At 42.3% G+C, this 17,057-nt stretch overlaps 1 protein-coding gene across 2 annotated transcripts in view; it reads right to left on the bottom strand.

Annotated features, from left to right (window-relative positions):
- SMIM14 (small integral membrane protein 14) overlaps positions 1-17,057 on the bottom strand; it is a 65,825-nt gene that overhangs the window by 37,668 nt on the left and 11,100 nt on the right. The window contains exon 2 of one of the 2 annotated variants that reach the window (XM_050948112.1): positions 7,048-7,158. In XM_050948112.1, coding sequence (XP_050804069.1) covers positions 7,048-7,122 — 75 coding nt within the window. In that variant the 5' untranslated portion in view covers positions 7,123-7,158. Of the gene's footprint in view, positions 1-7,047; positions 7,159-17,057 lie in introns of those variants that run through there. The other variant, XM_050948111.1, reaches the window with a different exon arrangement.

Raw genomic sequence — 17,057 nt, 5'->3', positions numbered from 1 at the left:
GGCTCTCCAGGGCCCCAACCCCGTAGTCAAAGATGGCTGTGAATTTTAGGCCTGGTCTAAAATTTAGGTTGACCTGGCTACATTGCTCATGGCTGTGGATAATTTCACTCCTTGCCTGACTCAGTTAGGTTAACCTAACCCCCACTGTAGACACAGCTAGGTCAATGGAAGAATCCTTCCACCTACCTACCTATTGCCTCTTCAGGGGATGGATTTACAAAACCTATGAAAAAATTACTTGCGTCACTGTAGCAAGTGTCTTCACTACAGTGCTGCAGCGGCACAGCTACAGTTGTGCTGCTGCAGCACTTGAAGTGTAGACAGAGCCTGAGATTGCTCATTAGCGCTTGTGTGGTCATTCTGAGCCACCTAAGGCTTAGAGGAGGATGTAGGTCCCTAATGAGCCTAAGGCTCAGTGAGAGTCAGGGTGACCCCATAAGGTCTCCTAAGGTTTGTGAGGTGGTCTGACAAGTTCCTAAGCATCATTGGAGCTTGTTGCTTCCTGCAGGCCCACAGGAAGGGAAAGGAAAACGCTTCCTTAATTTTTCTTCAGCTTCCCCCAACCTCTGGTCTCCTTCTAAAAAGAGTATAAATAGAAATATCCTTTTTCAGATCTTGGCCTCTGCTCTGTCCCCTTTGCACCAATCGAAAGCCGATAAAGAGCGCTTGGATATGGTAATCTGAGTAGCATGAAGTCCACACAGCTAACCCTACATTACCTGCTCTTAGCTCCGTTGGCACAGATGGTGTGTTGGGAGCAAGCCAGTGTACAAGGGCAATGTGCTCTATCAGTCCTGCCAGAACAGCCCCATAGGGACCATATAGGCCAGCACAAGATAGACCAACTCTGAGAATGCTCTAAAACTTACGCTGAAAGCCAAACAAGACCAGGGCTGCCCCCAGAATTTGGAGGCAGTCGAGAAGGGGCAGAAAGCCACCTGCCTTTTCCCTCTTCAAGCATGCAAAACCAGGTAAATAGACACACCTGAAGTGGGAAAGTCACTCCCCTCTGTGCCTCACTTTTCCAAAAATTGAGACAATGATACTGACCTCTTTTGTAAAGCACTTTGAGATCTAGTGATAGAAAGCAGAGTTTAAAAGCTAGGTATTATTTGGCCTTAGAATCTTCTACAATATATATGTTGAATTAAAAACGTTATCTGTTTTGTTCTTGTCTGTAGTTTTGCAAGGTTATATATACACACATACACATATATAAAACCTTGCAAAACTACAGATAAGAACAAAACAGATAATGTTTTCAATTCAACGAAGGGGGGATGAAAATGTAATTGCAGCCCTGTGTGTATGATAACATCCAATAACTGTAAACACTGGTATTAGCTGCTTGGTTGACTGGCTTGACATTTAATTGCTTGATTCATTCTGTCTTAGTTAGAATATCTACTAAAAGCATGGTTCATGGTAGTCAAAGAAGAGCTGAACACAGTAATTATCTTCATAAGTTGCTACTGACTAATAAATGTATTTAGGCCAATGGGATTTTGAAGATGGTTATTTTCCATTAATTTTGTAGTGTTGATATTTGCTATAAAACAAGAAACACATATGGTAAGAAGTATTAATCCTTAAAATTTACTGTGGCTGTGCTCCAAGGTATCCTTAGGCCTGGGCTACACTAGTGGGGAATTCTAACTAAGATACGCAACTTCAGCTATGCTATTTGCGTAGCTGATGTCAAAGTATCTTAGTTTGACTTATCTGGCCGTCCTCATGGCGGTGAGTCGACTGCCGCAGCCCCCCCCCTCGACTCTGCTTACTCCTTCTGCCGAGGTGGAATATGGGTGTCGATTCGCGGATTGATTTATTGCATCCAGATGAGACGTGATAAACTGATCCCCAATACATCAAACACTATCCGCCGGGTAGTATAGGCATACCCTTAGTCAGCAATACAGCAAGCAGGTACGTTAACTGGAGCAGCAATACCTATTGGTATCTAAGTTATGGAACTACCATAGGACTCCACACTTCCTAAGTCTTAAAGCATTTAGTTATGCTTTTGAACCAAATGTAGAGAGCAATAACTAAGTACAAAAGACTGTCTTAGGTGGTAAGAGTGGAACGTGTATGCACTGACACCTTACTCACCCCCGTTTTCCCTGGACTCAGAAGTGATGTGTGGAAACATATCCATATTCCGCTAACAACTCTTCACTGGTTTTTTAAAAGGTTTCTCTTAAATCAATTTTCATGTAGTGCAAAGATGCTGAAGGCAATCCAGGATTCAAAGCCAAAGCACTGGCTGGGAGTCCTGTGCATCCACAGATTTTTACGTGGGTCCAGATTTGTAAATGCATGGAGAAGGATGTGAGCAGAAGCATGAGTCAGCACTGCTACTGTCCCACGAGGCTGGCTGAGAAGAGAGGTGCTATCACAGAATCCACAGTGCAAAATGTTATAATGAAACTTGTACAAGTTTCTGCATCTTAAGAGAGCATCTCCAGGTATCGCAAGTGTGATGAATACAATTCTGATCCACTTTTAATTACAGGTAAGTAAGCAGTCTTTGTTGGCTGCTTGAGGGGTTGTTAAATCAGGTTTAAGTGCTGTGACATCTTTAAAAAAATTTAAAGTATTTGCAACAAGGAGTGTAGTTCTATTTTAATCATTTTTTTTTTTACATTTTGTGCTGTTTGCACCAGGCCTGTCTGCCAAGACTCATAGGTATATTGGATATTAATTTCAGACTACACGAATGTATATATAAAAGATTCTAAAATAGTCTGGGTTAAGAGTAAAGGGCAAATCTGAATGGCTAGAGGTGTCTGAAACATTCATAACTGAATGGTTTGGGACTTCACCGCATGTACTCCCAATCTTAATTCCACTTTAATGTAGTGTTTGTCTGGGAATCTTTGTAATCTCTGTAAAGATACCTATGGACGCTAACAAGGTATATTGCACATTTTCAAGAATTAAGACGAATGCCGTACAGCCAGACATTTTGTGACAACACCACAGAAAAACCAACAATAACTCTGTGAATTTGGGTCTCTTTCCATGATAAAAAGCTTTCATATTGAAGGTCCAATCCTACAAGACACTGAATGTCTCCTGTAAAATACTGAATACCCTCAGCTCCCACTGGCTTCAATTAGTTGAGGGAGCTAACAACTGCATTAAATTAGGCCATGTCTACATCTAAAATTTTGCAGCGCTGGTTGTTAAAGCTGTATTAGTACAGCTGTATAGGGCCAGCGCTGCAGAGTGGCCACACTTACAGCAACCAGCGCTGCAAGTGGTGTTAGATGTGGCCACACTGCAGCGCTGTTGGGCGGCTTCAAGGGAGGTTCGGGGAACGCGAGAGCAAACCGCGGCGAAGCTGGTCTCCTTTCCCGGTTTGCTCTCTCGTTCCCCGAACCCCCGAACAAGCAGGTCTCCTTCCCTGCGGTTTGCTGGGTGGTTCGGGGAACGCGAGAGCAAACCCGGGAAAGGAGACCAGCTTCGCCGCGGTTTGCTCTCGCGTTCCCCGAACCCCGAGCAAGCAGGTCTCCTTCCCTGCGGTTTGCAGGGTGGTTCCGGGAACGCGAGAGCAAACCGGGAAAGGAGACCAGCTTCGCCGCGGTTTGCTCTCGCGTTCCCCGAACAAGCAGGTCTCCTTCCCTGCGGTTTGCAGGGTGGTTCCGGGAAACGCGAGAGCAAACCGCGGCGAAGCTGGTCTCCTTTCCCGGTTTGCTCTCGCATTCCCGGAACCACCCTGCAAACCGCAGGGAAGGAGACCTGCTTGCTCGGGGTTCGGGGAACGCGAGAGCAAACCGCGGCGAAGCTGGTCTCCTTTCCCGGTTTGCTCTCGCGTTCCCGGAACCACCCAGCAAACCGCAGGGAAGGAGACCTGCTTGCTCGGGGTTCGGGGAACGCGAGAGCAAACCGGGGAAGGAGACCAGCTTGATTACCAGAGGCTTCCTCAGGTATGCTGGGATACCTGCTTATTCCACGGAGGTCAAGAAAAGCGCTGGTAAGTGTCTATATTTGATTACCAGCGCTGGATCACCAGCGCTGGATCCTCTACACCCGAGACAAAACGGGAGTACGGCCAGCGCTGCAAACAGGGAGTTGCAGCGCTGGTGGTGCCCTGCAGATGTGTACACCTCCTAAGTTGCAGCGCTGTAACTCCCTCACCAGCGCTGCAACTTTCTGATGTAGACAAGCCCTTAGGCCCTGATTTTCAGAGGTATTAGGCACCCAGAACTCCAAAGAAGTTGGGAGCGCTCAGCACCTCTGAAAAATTAATCCCTTGGGCCTGCTCCTGGTCATTTTGAAGGTATTGGCAAAATTTCCATTTATTTCAATTATGCAGGACTTGGCCATAGAAGAGTAACTCACAGGGCTGTCCTTAGGATTTATGGGGCCCTATGTAGTATTATTAAACTGGTACCCCTATGCCCGACAGCAGCCTGGGCTTGCATGTGTATTTTAGATAAGGGTGGTCTTTTGAAGGATTTTTTTTTAAAAACTGTATGTCTGAAGATCCAAGCATTTAAGGCTAAAAGTGAATACTCAAATTGTGCATCTAAAAATCTATGCAAGGATTTTTTAGAGATGTGATTTCATAATCTTCAGCAACACACTAATGAAATATTTTTAAAAGCAAATTTTAATCTACGGTCCTGTAGACTAACAGGTTCTGAGTAAATATTACAGTAATGCACAACTGTTTTGGGGCTTGTTTACACGGCCAATTTACAGAGCTGCAAATTTCTTGCTCAGGGGTGTGAAAAAACATCCCCTCTCCCCCCAAGCACAGCAAGTTTCGGTGTCAAAGTGCCAGTGTAGACAGTGCAACAGTGCTGGGAGATGTGCTCCCACCACTGGGAGATGTGCACCCAGAACTGGTAGCTACACCTCTCAGGAAGGTGGGTTTTTTAGCGCTGCCAGCAGGGCCAGCTCTAGTGTTTTTCTTGCCCCAAGCACAAAAAAAAAGCCACGATAGGCAGCAGGTCCTTCACTCTGAGAGGGCGTGATGGCCCCGCCGTCAAATTGCCGCGGAACGGCTGGATGTGCTGCCCCTCTCTTCATTGGCCACCCCAGGGTACGTCTACACTACAGGATAAATTCGAATTAGCTTAAACCGATTTTATAAAACAAATATTATAAAGTCGATTGTGCGCGTCCACACTAGGCACATTACTTCGGTGGTGTGCGTCCGTGGTCCGAGGCTAGCGTCGATTTCTGGAGCGGTGCACTGTGGGTAGCTACTGTAAAATAATGAGGCCAATAACGTCGATTTGCGTCCACACTAACCCTAAATCGATATAGTAATATCGATTTTAGCATTAGTCTCGTTTTGTAGGAGTACAGAAATCGATTTAAAGAGCCCTTTAAAATCGATATAAAGAGCAGTGTACTGTGGATGGGTGCAGCATTAAATCGATTTAACGCTGTTAAAAATCGGTTTAACAGCGTAGTGTGGACCAGGCCCCAGGCACCTGCTTGCTACGCTGGTGCCTGGGGCCAGCTCTGGTTGTCAGTGTAGACTAGACCTTTGTCAGTAAATTCAGAAACTCACCCCTGAGCGAGAAAGTTGCAGTGCTATAAAGTGCCCATGTAGCCAGACAGTGCACGAGCATGGCTCCGAGCTACTCTCCTCATGGACGTGGGTTTTTTATACAGCTGGGAGACCCCCTCTGTCCCTGATCAAGTGTAGGAGATTTCCTGGCCTCTGACTTGCTCTCTTTCTGGATATTGCTGAACTATCTGTGCCAAGCATGACCCTTACAAATATTTAAGAGCAAATGTTTTGCCTTTTAAAATGGACCAGATGCACCAAACACGTATTTTACCATGTGAAGTTACCCCTTCCTCCTTACAAAATCTTCATCCCAAACTCCACTCCCCCTTCGAAAGTTGATCACTGAGCAACACCACCAATAGACTCAGTATACTTTCAGGAACAAAGTCTAAGATATTAATACTCCTTTCAAAATACAGTTTAATATAAGCTTGTTGCCTCCTTTCTTGGCTGTGGGTAGGAGAAAGTGGTTTTGTTTAAATGGGAACACAAATTAATAGATTCATCATTCCTAGCCATACATACCGCTAGAACACAGTTAGTCACAAGCTAAGGGGGAAAAATATTTGTTATGGGCCCTTGTTAAAATATTGATAGTACAGCCCTGGAAAAAGGATCTGGTCTTGCAAGGTGCCAAGTGCTCTCTACTCCCATTGAGTTCAATAGCAGTTGAGGGTGCTCACTACCTCAAAGAGGCATTAATTCCAGCCCTAAGGCAGGAATTGAAATAAAATAAACCTGCAAAAGTAAAAAAGGGGAAATAGTCTACTCTAAAGGAAGAGGTTGTATGCGTGCGTATAAGTCTAATCTTAAAATATTTAAAATAGCCAAATTATATTTAAACTTGTAACCATATTTCCCCTAGCTGGACACAGTTCACCTGTCAATATTTAGAACAAATATTTATGAAATTGTTTTCTTCCACAGATCTTCAAATACATTACAAATATGGGTGAAAGACTAAATTATTCCCATTTTACAGTTCAGAAATTGTCACTGACAGGTAAAACAACTTGCCCAAGGTTAGTTGCAAGTCAGTGGCAGAGCTAGGGAAAACAGTTTCTAGGTTCTGCCTCTCAACTACTTCATTTATTTTTACAGTCTTGGTCTTCCAAATTTAGACCTTAATGCTGCAAATGTTGTGCATGAGAAACTTGACATGTGTGTCATTCTATGAAGTCCAAGTGTTTGCAGAATTGGGGCCTTAGGTTTTATATTGACTGACACAAGTCTATGGGTACAGAAGGTAGCTGTGCAGATATAGTATATGCTGTTCAACTGCAACCCTGGTAAATATCGTAAACAGAAAGGTATCATCTGCATCTGCCATTTGTAAATATTTAAATTAAAACCATGCTAAAAATCCAAAAGATGTCATTCTAAATGCACACACAATAGAACATGTGGGGGCAGCAGCCTATTTAACTGTGATTATAAAATTGCTGCAGTCAGCTCTGGGGGAAAAAAAAAAAAAAAAAAAAAAAAAAAAAAAAGCATCCTCATGTTAGCCTCACCAGATTGATCAGCCTTCTCATTGCATGTTCATGCGAGCAAATGCATTCACAGGGATCAAATCCACCTTCTGCCATGATTATGCCAAGAAATCTAAACTTGGCTGTGAACACCTAGAAAGAATAATAATAAAAAAGGACAATCAACTCTTTTTCAATTGACCTTATTTTACAGAGACTAATGCATCAAATTTTACTTCATTTAGTCCAAGGGGAAAAACAAAACAAAAAACATAGTAATTCAATTATTCCTTTTGGCAGGATGAATAGAGAAAACTGGCACATTTGAATACTTAATAAATCAAGAAGTAGGAGTAGTGGGGTTTGTTTTTTTTTTTTTAAAGTGGTGTCTGGTAAACTCTTACTCAGAGGTCCAAATAATTTTTACTAAGTTTTGTGTGCAGTCTGGATTTCCCACAGGCCATTATGAAAGATCCCTTCACAGACAAAACAACAAAGGTAAAATCGCTCTCTGAGCTGCACAATGAGTTGGTTAACTGCAAAATTTCTATTTATTAAATGTTCCATACTCATTCCACTACATCAGTGGGAGTTCCTTGCAAGAATAAATGGTTTAAATTTGAAATGTGCTGAGTTCCCACAACTCCTACTGGAGGAGACTGGGGCAGAAATATGAGACAAAAAGAATTGTACAGATGATTAAGACAAAAAAGTCTATTTCCACATATGACTTGAAAAGCAAGAACAGAATACTTTTAATCTCCATCCACGTTCTTATCCCATCACTGTAGTAGTTAAGTATATTAAAAGGTAAAGAAGCTTTCTATTAAATTCAGTAGTGTCAGAAGTCAATCATAACCAAGGATTTGTTTCAGAAGATTGTTAAGCAAAACACTGAATCCCAAAAATGTCATGCCACATGTAGGTGCTCCAGAAGGGGTCATGTCATACATAGGGGTTCCAAAATAGGTTTGAGAACAATATGGTTCAAGTTAGAACTGGACAACTTTCAGTACTGTCATACCGCTGAAATAATTTGCTAGAGGGAAGATTTTAAAAGCCATCTAAGCAGGACTCTTAAGCCCTTTATTAGACACTTATAAAATTCTCCCTTAGGTCAACATTCTAGTAGGTGCAAGGAGTAAAAATTAAAACCCTGTAACTTGTTTACTATCGGGAGACACAATGACCCTTGCCATCTAATGGAAACAGGCAGAGGGAGGGTAGAAAAGGATGTAGTTGAAGCTATTTTAAGAAAGGCGCCTCACACACTAAATTTAGATCAAAGAAAATCATTCAGCTAGTGATACTGATTCAGAGTTCAAAGAAATTATAATAGGAAACAGTGGGGAATCCATTCTAGTTTATTCACTTATTAAAACCAATTCTCCATCATACACTCCAGTGGCTCTACAAGCGTATTTTTATCATCATTTATTAATAGTCTTCTCAGTGGTTTAATTAATGGCAAAAATGGGTGACAGATTGCCCGTAGTTTCCATTCCTGCAGTCAAATCAGAATTGCTTTCTCTCTCTACTAACACAATGTAAGAATCTTCAGATCAGTTCTGCAGAATACTTGTGGTCAAAACATCATTGCTAACCTGGTATTATCATGGCTAGATTCAGCTTGGGTTTGTGCTGGCCATGCAGCACCCCTGAGGTGGAACAATTGTCAAGTTTGGAGGTTATAGAAACAGCTGCAACCTTTCCTCTGGCAGTAGGGCATCATCACAGCCTCATATGACTAGTGTTAGTCCGCAAGTTGGAAGCCGTGTAATAAGGTTTCAGAGTAGCAGCCGTGTTAGTCTGTATCCGCAAAAAGAACAGGAGTACTTGTGGCACCTTAGAGACTAACATTTATTTCAGCATAAGCTTTCGTGGGCTACAGCACACTTCTTCAGATGCATAGCATGTAATAAGGGTAACCAGAAGATGTACTGAATCAAGCACATCTGCTCAGCAATCTCCACCAGCTAGACTCATGGGAGCATATAATCCAATAGTATATCTTGGCTCCAATGTGTGTTCTTTGGCTATACTTGGTATCAAAATCCTGTTATAGAATTGCAAATGTATTTTCCATTTACCTCACTCTAACCAGAATTCGCTTTCTCTTATGTCAGTTCTTACCCATCCCTACACCCAGTTCTATCATATATCCTTCTCCACTATGAGTCACAGCAACTCTGCCTTTTGTAAATACGGCAAATCATTTATACAGACGCTAAGGAATGAGAGGGAGAAGGGCTGTGACCTTTTTTGCTTCCTTATGGAGTATAAAGAAGGCTTGTATTTTTTTTTGCTCTCCAAAAACATTTTTCCATCTGCATGCTTCCCTCTCCCTCTCCTACCATTAGATATCCAGTTTTGTCTTTCCTAGATGACTCTTTGCACAATTTAAAACCTAAAAGAATGACATTAGAGATATCAAGCAAATAGAAACTAGTTAAATGACAGAGTTATTTTTATTCAGTTTAAAATTCTTTGTTTTTCCTTGTTATTGTTACCCACTATTTAACTCAAAACCCCAATAAGCAATTGGAAGAAAGGTACAGTATGTTTGTTAAAGATCTCATATCCCCATGCACTTTAATGACAGTATACAAATTGTAGATTTACTATAAGTACTCCAGCAGAATCAGTGAAAAAATCACACACACTTGACTGATATTTCTAAAGGTAAAAACAAGCAAGCATGTTTAAAGAAGACTGAACATTTTTTTTTCTTTAGGTAATTTATCAGAAAACAGAAAGAGGGGCACAGAAACCAACCTTTTTTCTTTTGCAACCTACCGTAAGGAATATCAAATACAGAGTTCAAATTGGATTAACAAGAACTATTTTAAGTACTGCTTGCTAGAAAGATAATAACTCTGTTTCAAACCCCTGGATAGAGAGGACCTAGCAGTGCATAGAACATTTAACAGAACAATGTGATTGCACAGTTTAAAGGTCTTTCCACATAGCAAATGTTATTTCATAGCAGGGTCTTGTTGTAACATACTATCTCTCAGCCATCTTATAACAACATTTGATATATACAGCTGCATGTGTAGATGGGATTAAACTGTGTTACATACTATGTAACACAATCCTTTAATACTACAGTTCAGGCAGGACATTAGAAACAATCATAAAATAATTACTACTGAAACTGAAATGTATTGCTGTCACACAGCTGAGGTTATTATAGTCCTCGGGGCAAAATGGAGGTAGATCTTCAATTATTTTAGCCAGATGTGAAAAACCACTATTATCTCCACACTTAAGCAACTATCTGAAATTACAGGAAGAAATAATATATTGGAGCACTTCTAGTTTTTTTCATGATTTAACAATTAGCATTCTCATCACATTAATTGCAAATTGATGTTTTCCCTTTCATTATCTCATCCAATAAGTCCTGCAGCTGTGTATTATACTTGATATATCTCACTATCAATAAAAATCTGTGTGAACACAAATTGATTGATTCTCTCTACCTATGAAGTCTTCTCTTCCTTAAATTACTTCCCAGCTTCGGCAATGACTATATATGTTCTTTGCCAGCTCAGCAACACCTCTCGAGTAAACAGTTTGCAGCTGGTGAGCAGTGGGAGACAAAATATACTGTTTCCATTTCATAAAAATCTTGTTTGTTACAAGAGTGAACTCCTTCCTGTGCCAAGCAAGCAGGAAGCTTTGTATATTCTCCATATGCTAGATGCTCTCAGGTGTGACTCCATGATTCCAGTGATTAGTGCTAATGGTAAAACATTATGTACATATTTATAGAGCCCTGTGTGGATACAAAATTTCTATCTGCAACTGATTCGCAATCCGCAAAAATGGTCTGTGGATATCAGAGGATATAAGGCAGGTATCTGTGGATTTGCAGGGCTCTACATATTTACTTGGGAAGAAAATGCAATTAAAAAAATCTTTTAAAATTCAGGTTTTCAAAGAAACACCCATTGCAGCTAGAATTCACAGTGGTTACATATGTGCCTATACAGACAGGCCAGATATTAGAACAGATCAAACTCTGCACCTCCAGCACCAAACACACAAATCTCGATTCCCTCAGCTACCAAAATAACTCCACTTTGAGTAAATAGGAGGCTCTTCTCTTTCCTAGGGCCTGCCATTACAGGGAGATATGATCTGACATCCTCTAGGCCAGTGTATAACACTGATTTAATATTTCCACCACAGGGAACCACTCTGTTGCCTGTCAATGTGTGTTGCAATTTTACTGCTCCTTTCCTGCTAGAAGCTCTTTGGGTGGATGCAGCTTTAGATACAGCGCACTGCTAATGGTTGGGGTTTAGGCAGCTGGACCTGTAGTGTCCATCGGACTGGGGCTGAAGGGCAGGAGTTGAGATTGGGTACCTAGGTCAAGCCAGGCCGGAGTCAAGGGCAGGACTAAAAAGCAAGACAGGGTAAGTGAAGATGTCTATAGAGTAGCAAGCCAGAGTTTGTTGCTCAGATGGCTCTCTGGGCTCTCTTGTTTAAATCGTTGGTGTGCATCAGGCAGCTGCAGAGTCCTGTAGCTCTGGCCTTTTCTGGCAATACTTCCTGTGGTGTCTACCCCTCGAGTAATTGTTGGGTGCTGCTACATCTAGTTCCTTAGTGGTGACATAGATTTTAGTTGCCCAGGACCCTGCAACCCTAGGCTCCAGACCCATGGACCCTCATACCACTATATTCAGTGGAGGAATGCTTGAGTTTTTCCACAGTGCTTTAAACCTTTTTGGTTTATCCAAATTTGTTGTCATTAGTGTTAACCTTAGATCACTGAGTCTTGTCTTTACACACAGATGCTACTGTGGAATTTTATAAGAAGACTGAAGACTGTCTGCCTAATCCTCTCCTTGCTATTTGGTTTCAAATAGCAGCAATATCTAAAAGCACCTGTCAAAATGCTATAACAAATCATTTCATTAATTTTGCTTTTGAAATCAGCTTCAATAAAAACCACTGTACAAATGAAGTTATTTAAAGACAAAAACAATTTGTTATAGCTGTTTTGGCACTGTTGAGAAGTGCTAACGGCCTAAAAATAACAAGCCATTACAAGTCTGAAGCATCAACAATATTCAGAGTTTACTTCTGTCCTGGGGTGAGCTTGGAATCCAGTCGAGTGCATCAGCCAAGTTCCCAACTCCTCTGTGATTGCCCAGAAAATCCTTCTCCCCACGAACAGGGCAGGTCTTGCCCCACCCCCACCCCTCACCTGCAGTCAACCTGTCTTCACATCTAGATCTTCCCTTTAGGCACACAAGCCTTCCTGCAAACATTCCCTTCCCAGCATCTTACGAGTCTTAAAATCTCCCTTACTTCAAGTAATCTGACCCTTCACCCAAATGGCTTCCATATATTCCCTTCCCACTGTCTAAAGTAACGCACAGTACAAGCTTAGTATAAGTAGCACATGTGTCGGTCTATCCAGCAACTTGAGTTGTAATCTGGAGAAACTACCAGATAGAGGGACTGACTATGACCACAGTACTAATATCAAGACTGAACTATGACAGTGAATTACTGGTTCCATTGAGGTCAATGGAAAAACTTCCATTAACTTCACTGGAGCCATTATTTCACCCTTGGGAAATGAAGTTACTTTAAGACGTATACTCTTTACTGGACACAATCATTAAAAAATTCTGTATGTGTCACATTTAAAAATTCTATTCCACTAACAGAAAGAAAAAAAATACATATGAAGTGCACATTTTCCAGAGTAAAAACAGATTGAACCTCTCTCCTATGCACCCCATCAGGTACCTGTTAAGTGTCCAGTTCAGGAAATTTCTTAAAATGTGTGCCTACCCCACAGAAATAAAAGGGATTTTAAATTGAGCACAAGCTTATGTGCTGTGCTGAATCATGGACTATATTTCTGTTCAATTAAGTCATTCTACTGAGGTTATGTCAGTGAAGTCATAATGCTGTTTTGGTAACGTCCTGGCTGTTTCCAAAGAAACTAAAGTGACAACATAAATTCAGCATTAAGACATTACTGCAAGATAAGGTCTTGGGCAAAGCCCGCCTCTGAATAGAAGTATTTTCTAGAAAAAGCACATGACAAAAAGTTAGGAAACATCAGCAAAAAGATGAATGGCTTCCTAAGTCTAATATATTTGGAAGTCTCCATTTTCTCCCCTCCCTTCTTACAACATCCCTCATAACTGTGCAGAAATGTACTACATGTTCATAAATTCATTAAAATTGAGGCCAGAAGAGAACATGACGATCATCTGGTCTGTGCTCCTGCATAATCCAGGCCATAGAATTTCACCAAGAGTTTCCTGCACATAACTTCTGGTTGAGCTAGAGCACAGTTAATAGTAAAATAAATTCATTTGTAATTTTTCTGAAGTGTCTCTCTTTCTATGTGGCACTTTTGTTCTTTTAAACGTAGCCTAAACCAAGAAATCAGATGAGGGTGTTAACCACCACAGGGTGACATCACCTGCAACAACTTTAATGAGAATCCTGGCCTCTGAATCACTATTCTCTGGTGTATCAGAAAGCTTTTAAATTTCCTACCAACAGATTAATTGTAAAAGAGCAGAGCTGTACAAGAGAGACAACATACACATTACTAACCTTGCTTTAAAAAAAAAAAAAAAAAAAAAAAAAAAAAAGGAGTGACTAGGGGAGAGGGTAAGGTAACAAAAGGACGATCAGAGGATAGAAGAGAGTAGGTGTGAAGCATCACAAAAAGAAGGTGGATATAAATAATGCAGAAAGAAAAGATAAATAGACATTGTGCTGAGGGGGGAGGCAGCATAGCTGAATGGAGTTAGAGAATACACATCCCTAAAGCAGTAGAGGGGTTCAATACTATAGATCACAAGAGACATCATAATCCCCAATACATTTTAGAAATATGATCCAGAACAGTGGCCACATGCCCATCAGGGTAATCTGACTGCGGGACGTGAGACATTTTGCTGACATTGACCGTCCGCAGGCAGAGCCCCCTACAGTTTCCCGTGGCCGCAGGTTGCCCACCACTGATCCAGAATGTAGAGGCAGAGTCATGTCATCTCACAGGAACCAAGGGGAGATGGCATGGCCCTCCTTATTCAAGAGCTGGCGGAGATGGTTCGAGCACCAGAACAGGCAAGACCAGCCCTGAAGTCTTTATAAGGGCCGAAGTCGTTTACAAAGGGACATTCTTGGATTAAATTTGGTCCAGATTTAGGTTTTGTAAAAAGAAGCTTTGAACCTAAAACCAATTAAAACGTTTCCATGATTTGTTCCCCTTTATATTCTTGGGCAAACTTTAAGCAAATATTCCTCTGCACCATATTTAGCTCAGACATTGCATTTTTCCCCATGGTATTTTTTAACTCCCTTTCTATTGGAAAGCAATTTTCTCTCTCGGCATCTCTCCCCATTTGCAGCTTGATTTTGGTTCCACTGAAGCAAGTGATAGAACTCCCAATGACCTTCAATGAACCAGGACTTAGTGCCCTACAGAGAGCCATAGGTTTCCAGAGCACTATTCATGGCCATTCCTCATAGGGCCTATTACCTGTGCAGTTTTAGTCTTTATTTTGAAATTCAACCGGTGACATTAACAATCTCCTGGCTGAGATTTTAGGGCAAAAGAAAAAAAACTGGCTGATGGGGCTGCAAAGAAAGAGCAGCAGCACTGTTCTCAAATGTGAGAGTGGATACTTCCATCATGAGTGTTGCCATGGCTCAAATGTGGCTCTTGCTAGGGCTTTCTCCCCCCATATTCAAATTAGTCACTTAACCTAGTTGCCTACTGAAAAAACAACAACCCAGAAAGGGTTTACGTGGCTTCTACAGGACCCAGTGGGTATTCTCAGCCACAGCAACACTTTCACAAGTTTAAAATAATTCTTCCCCTCTACTTTTTTCATTATTCCAAGGAGAAAAAGCTGTTTCTGTACTTGAAAGCAGCTACACATGTCCCCTGGAACTCCGTGTGCAGTTTGATGAGTTGGTGAATTTATTTTTGCACTGAAACTTTACTCAGGATAATTAAGCAGATCCCAGTTGAACTTTTCAATGCAAATTAAACTGAGATGTTCATTTATTTATGGAAAGTCTACTTAAACACACACACCATAAACACTGATCAAAGAGGCCAAGGATACAAAAGGCCTGGGGAGTGAACTACTCCGAACTATGTCAGGCTTGAGGCATGCTAGAATGGGGTCACTGAAGAGGAAGTTTGCACTGTTGCTGTCTGTGAAGCCCTTTATCAGTAAGTAAATTAGGACTTCATTTTCCAAGATTGTCCATCTAGCACCTCTCCCAAAACACCAAAAATTCACTTTAGATAACCATTTAAGAAGAAGAAACAAGAATAAGAACAGAAAGAAATACAAAAAAAAAAGAGCTGATACAACCAATGAAGGAGTACTGAAGGTACCTCAGGGATATGCATTGGCTAAGGAAGGGGATCCAGAGCAAGGACAGGTTGAGGAGTGGGAATACTAAGTGGAGAAAGAAGTTTTGAGCACAGAAGCTGTAACTACAATTATGATTTTCTGATGCTCTCCCATGGTTTCCCTAGCACCAGTGCATCTCCAGTTATTCTAGCAATGGTGAATCGTGTCAGTCCACTAGGATTTTTACCATGTCATTTACATTTGCTCTGAACAGCACATGGAGGGAAACCAGTCTACAGCAGCACTGCACGAGTGCAATGGAGCTGCAAATGATGGAAGAATTTCAGGAAGTCCACACTGTGGACAAGGTCAGAAGGAGTGAGAGAAGAGTCCCGAGCAGAAGGAGAGGAAAAATCAAGAAGACACAAAGAGTGTGAAACACAATACAGGGTTACAAAATAAGACTTTAAAATAAGGGGTGGTACAAGATTGCCTCAGAAAATTAATGAGATGGAATCTTCCACTTTTATGGTGGATCAGCTCATGTCTAGGTCACAATCTTCCTCCCATTCCAGTATCTGCAAAATTCACATTGATTTCAATGTGGTCCCAAGATTGTAGTAATTGAAAGCACTTCAATTTGTTGGCTGTCTGGCATCTTATACAAGATGTGGGACAGTCTTAAAGCTTATCTATCTGTCAAATTGCATCTGTTTAACTCAAGGTGTTAAAGTGCAGTGTCAAAAGACTCTGTGGACACCTATTTTGGTTTGAGCAGGGCTAATTTCAGTTTAGAGTAAGTTGGTAGGAACAGATTTAAAATAAACAAGCCACTCACACTGAAAAAAAAAAAAAAGAGTGTCCCCACAGAGTTTTTAATCAGTACAACTAAATGGTACAAGTTTGTATGTAGACCAGGTCTTAGTTTAGTCCCTAGAGCAGGGGTGGGCAAACTACAGCCCATGGGCTGGATCCGGCCTGTCAGGGCTTTGGATCTGGCCCGTGGGATTGCCACCCCCATGGCGATGCAGACCCTGCACCACTGCTGGAAGTGGCCGGCACCAAGTCCCTGCAGCCTGTGGAGGTGGCGGGGCAGAGGGCTAAGTGTGCTGCCCTCGCCTCCAGCCACAGCCCCCTGCAACTCCCATTGGCTGGGAATGGGGAACCGCGGCCAATGGGAGCTTTGGGAGAGGTACCCGCAGAGGAGTGCGGAGCACAGAGCCCTCTGCCCCCCTTCCCCTGCGGCCCCTGGGGATGTTGTGCTGGCAGCTTCCAGGAGCGGTGCAGGGCTAGAGCAGGCAGGGAGCCTGCCCTGGCCACAGTGTGCACCGCTGCCACCCCGGAGCTGCTCCAGAGCCTGCACCCCAAACCCCTCCTGAACCAACTCCCTGTCCTGATACCCCCTGCACCCTGAACCCCTGCCCTGAGCTCCCTGCTGCACGCCACATCCCTCCTGCACCCCAACCTCCTGCCTCACCTCTTCTGCACCCCAGTCCCCTGCCCTGAGTCCCCTCACACACTCTGCACCCCAACCCCCTGCCCCAGCCCTACGTTCATGGCCCTGCATGCAGTTTCCCAACCCAGATGTGGCCCTCGGGCCAAAAAGTTTGCCCACCTCTGCCCTAGAGGACAAGTGTGTCTCAAACCATTGTTCCAGTTATCACTAATTGGTATACTTATTGGCAGTCCCCATTT

Source organism: Gopherus flavomarginatus, chromosome 3 (assembly GCF_025201925.1).
Source record: "Gopherus flavomarginatus isolate rGopFla2 chromosome 3, rGopFla2.mat.asm, whole genome shotgun sequence".
Taxonomy (NCBI): domain Eukaryota; kingdom Metazoa; phylum Chordata; order Testudines; family Testudinidae; genus Gopherus; species Gopherus flavomarginatus.
The sequence above is the reverse complement of the archived record's forward strand: the minus strand, read 5'-3'. Positions and strand labels throughout refer to the sequence as shown.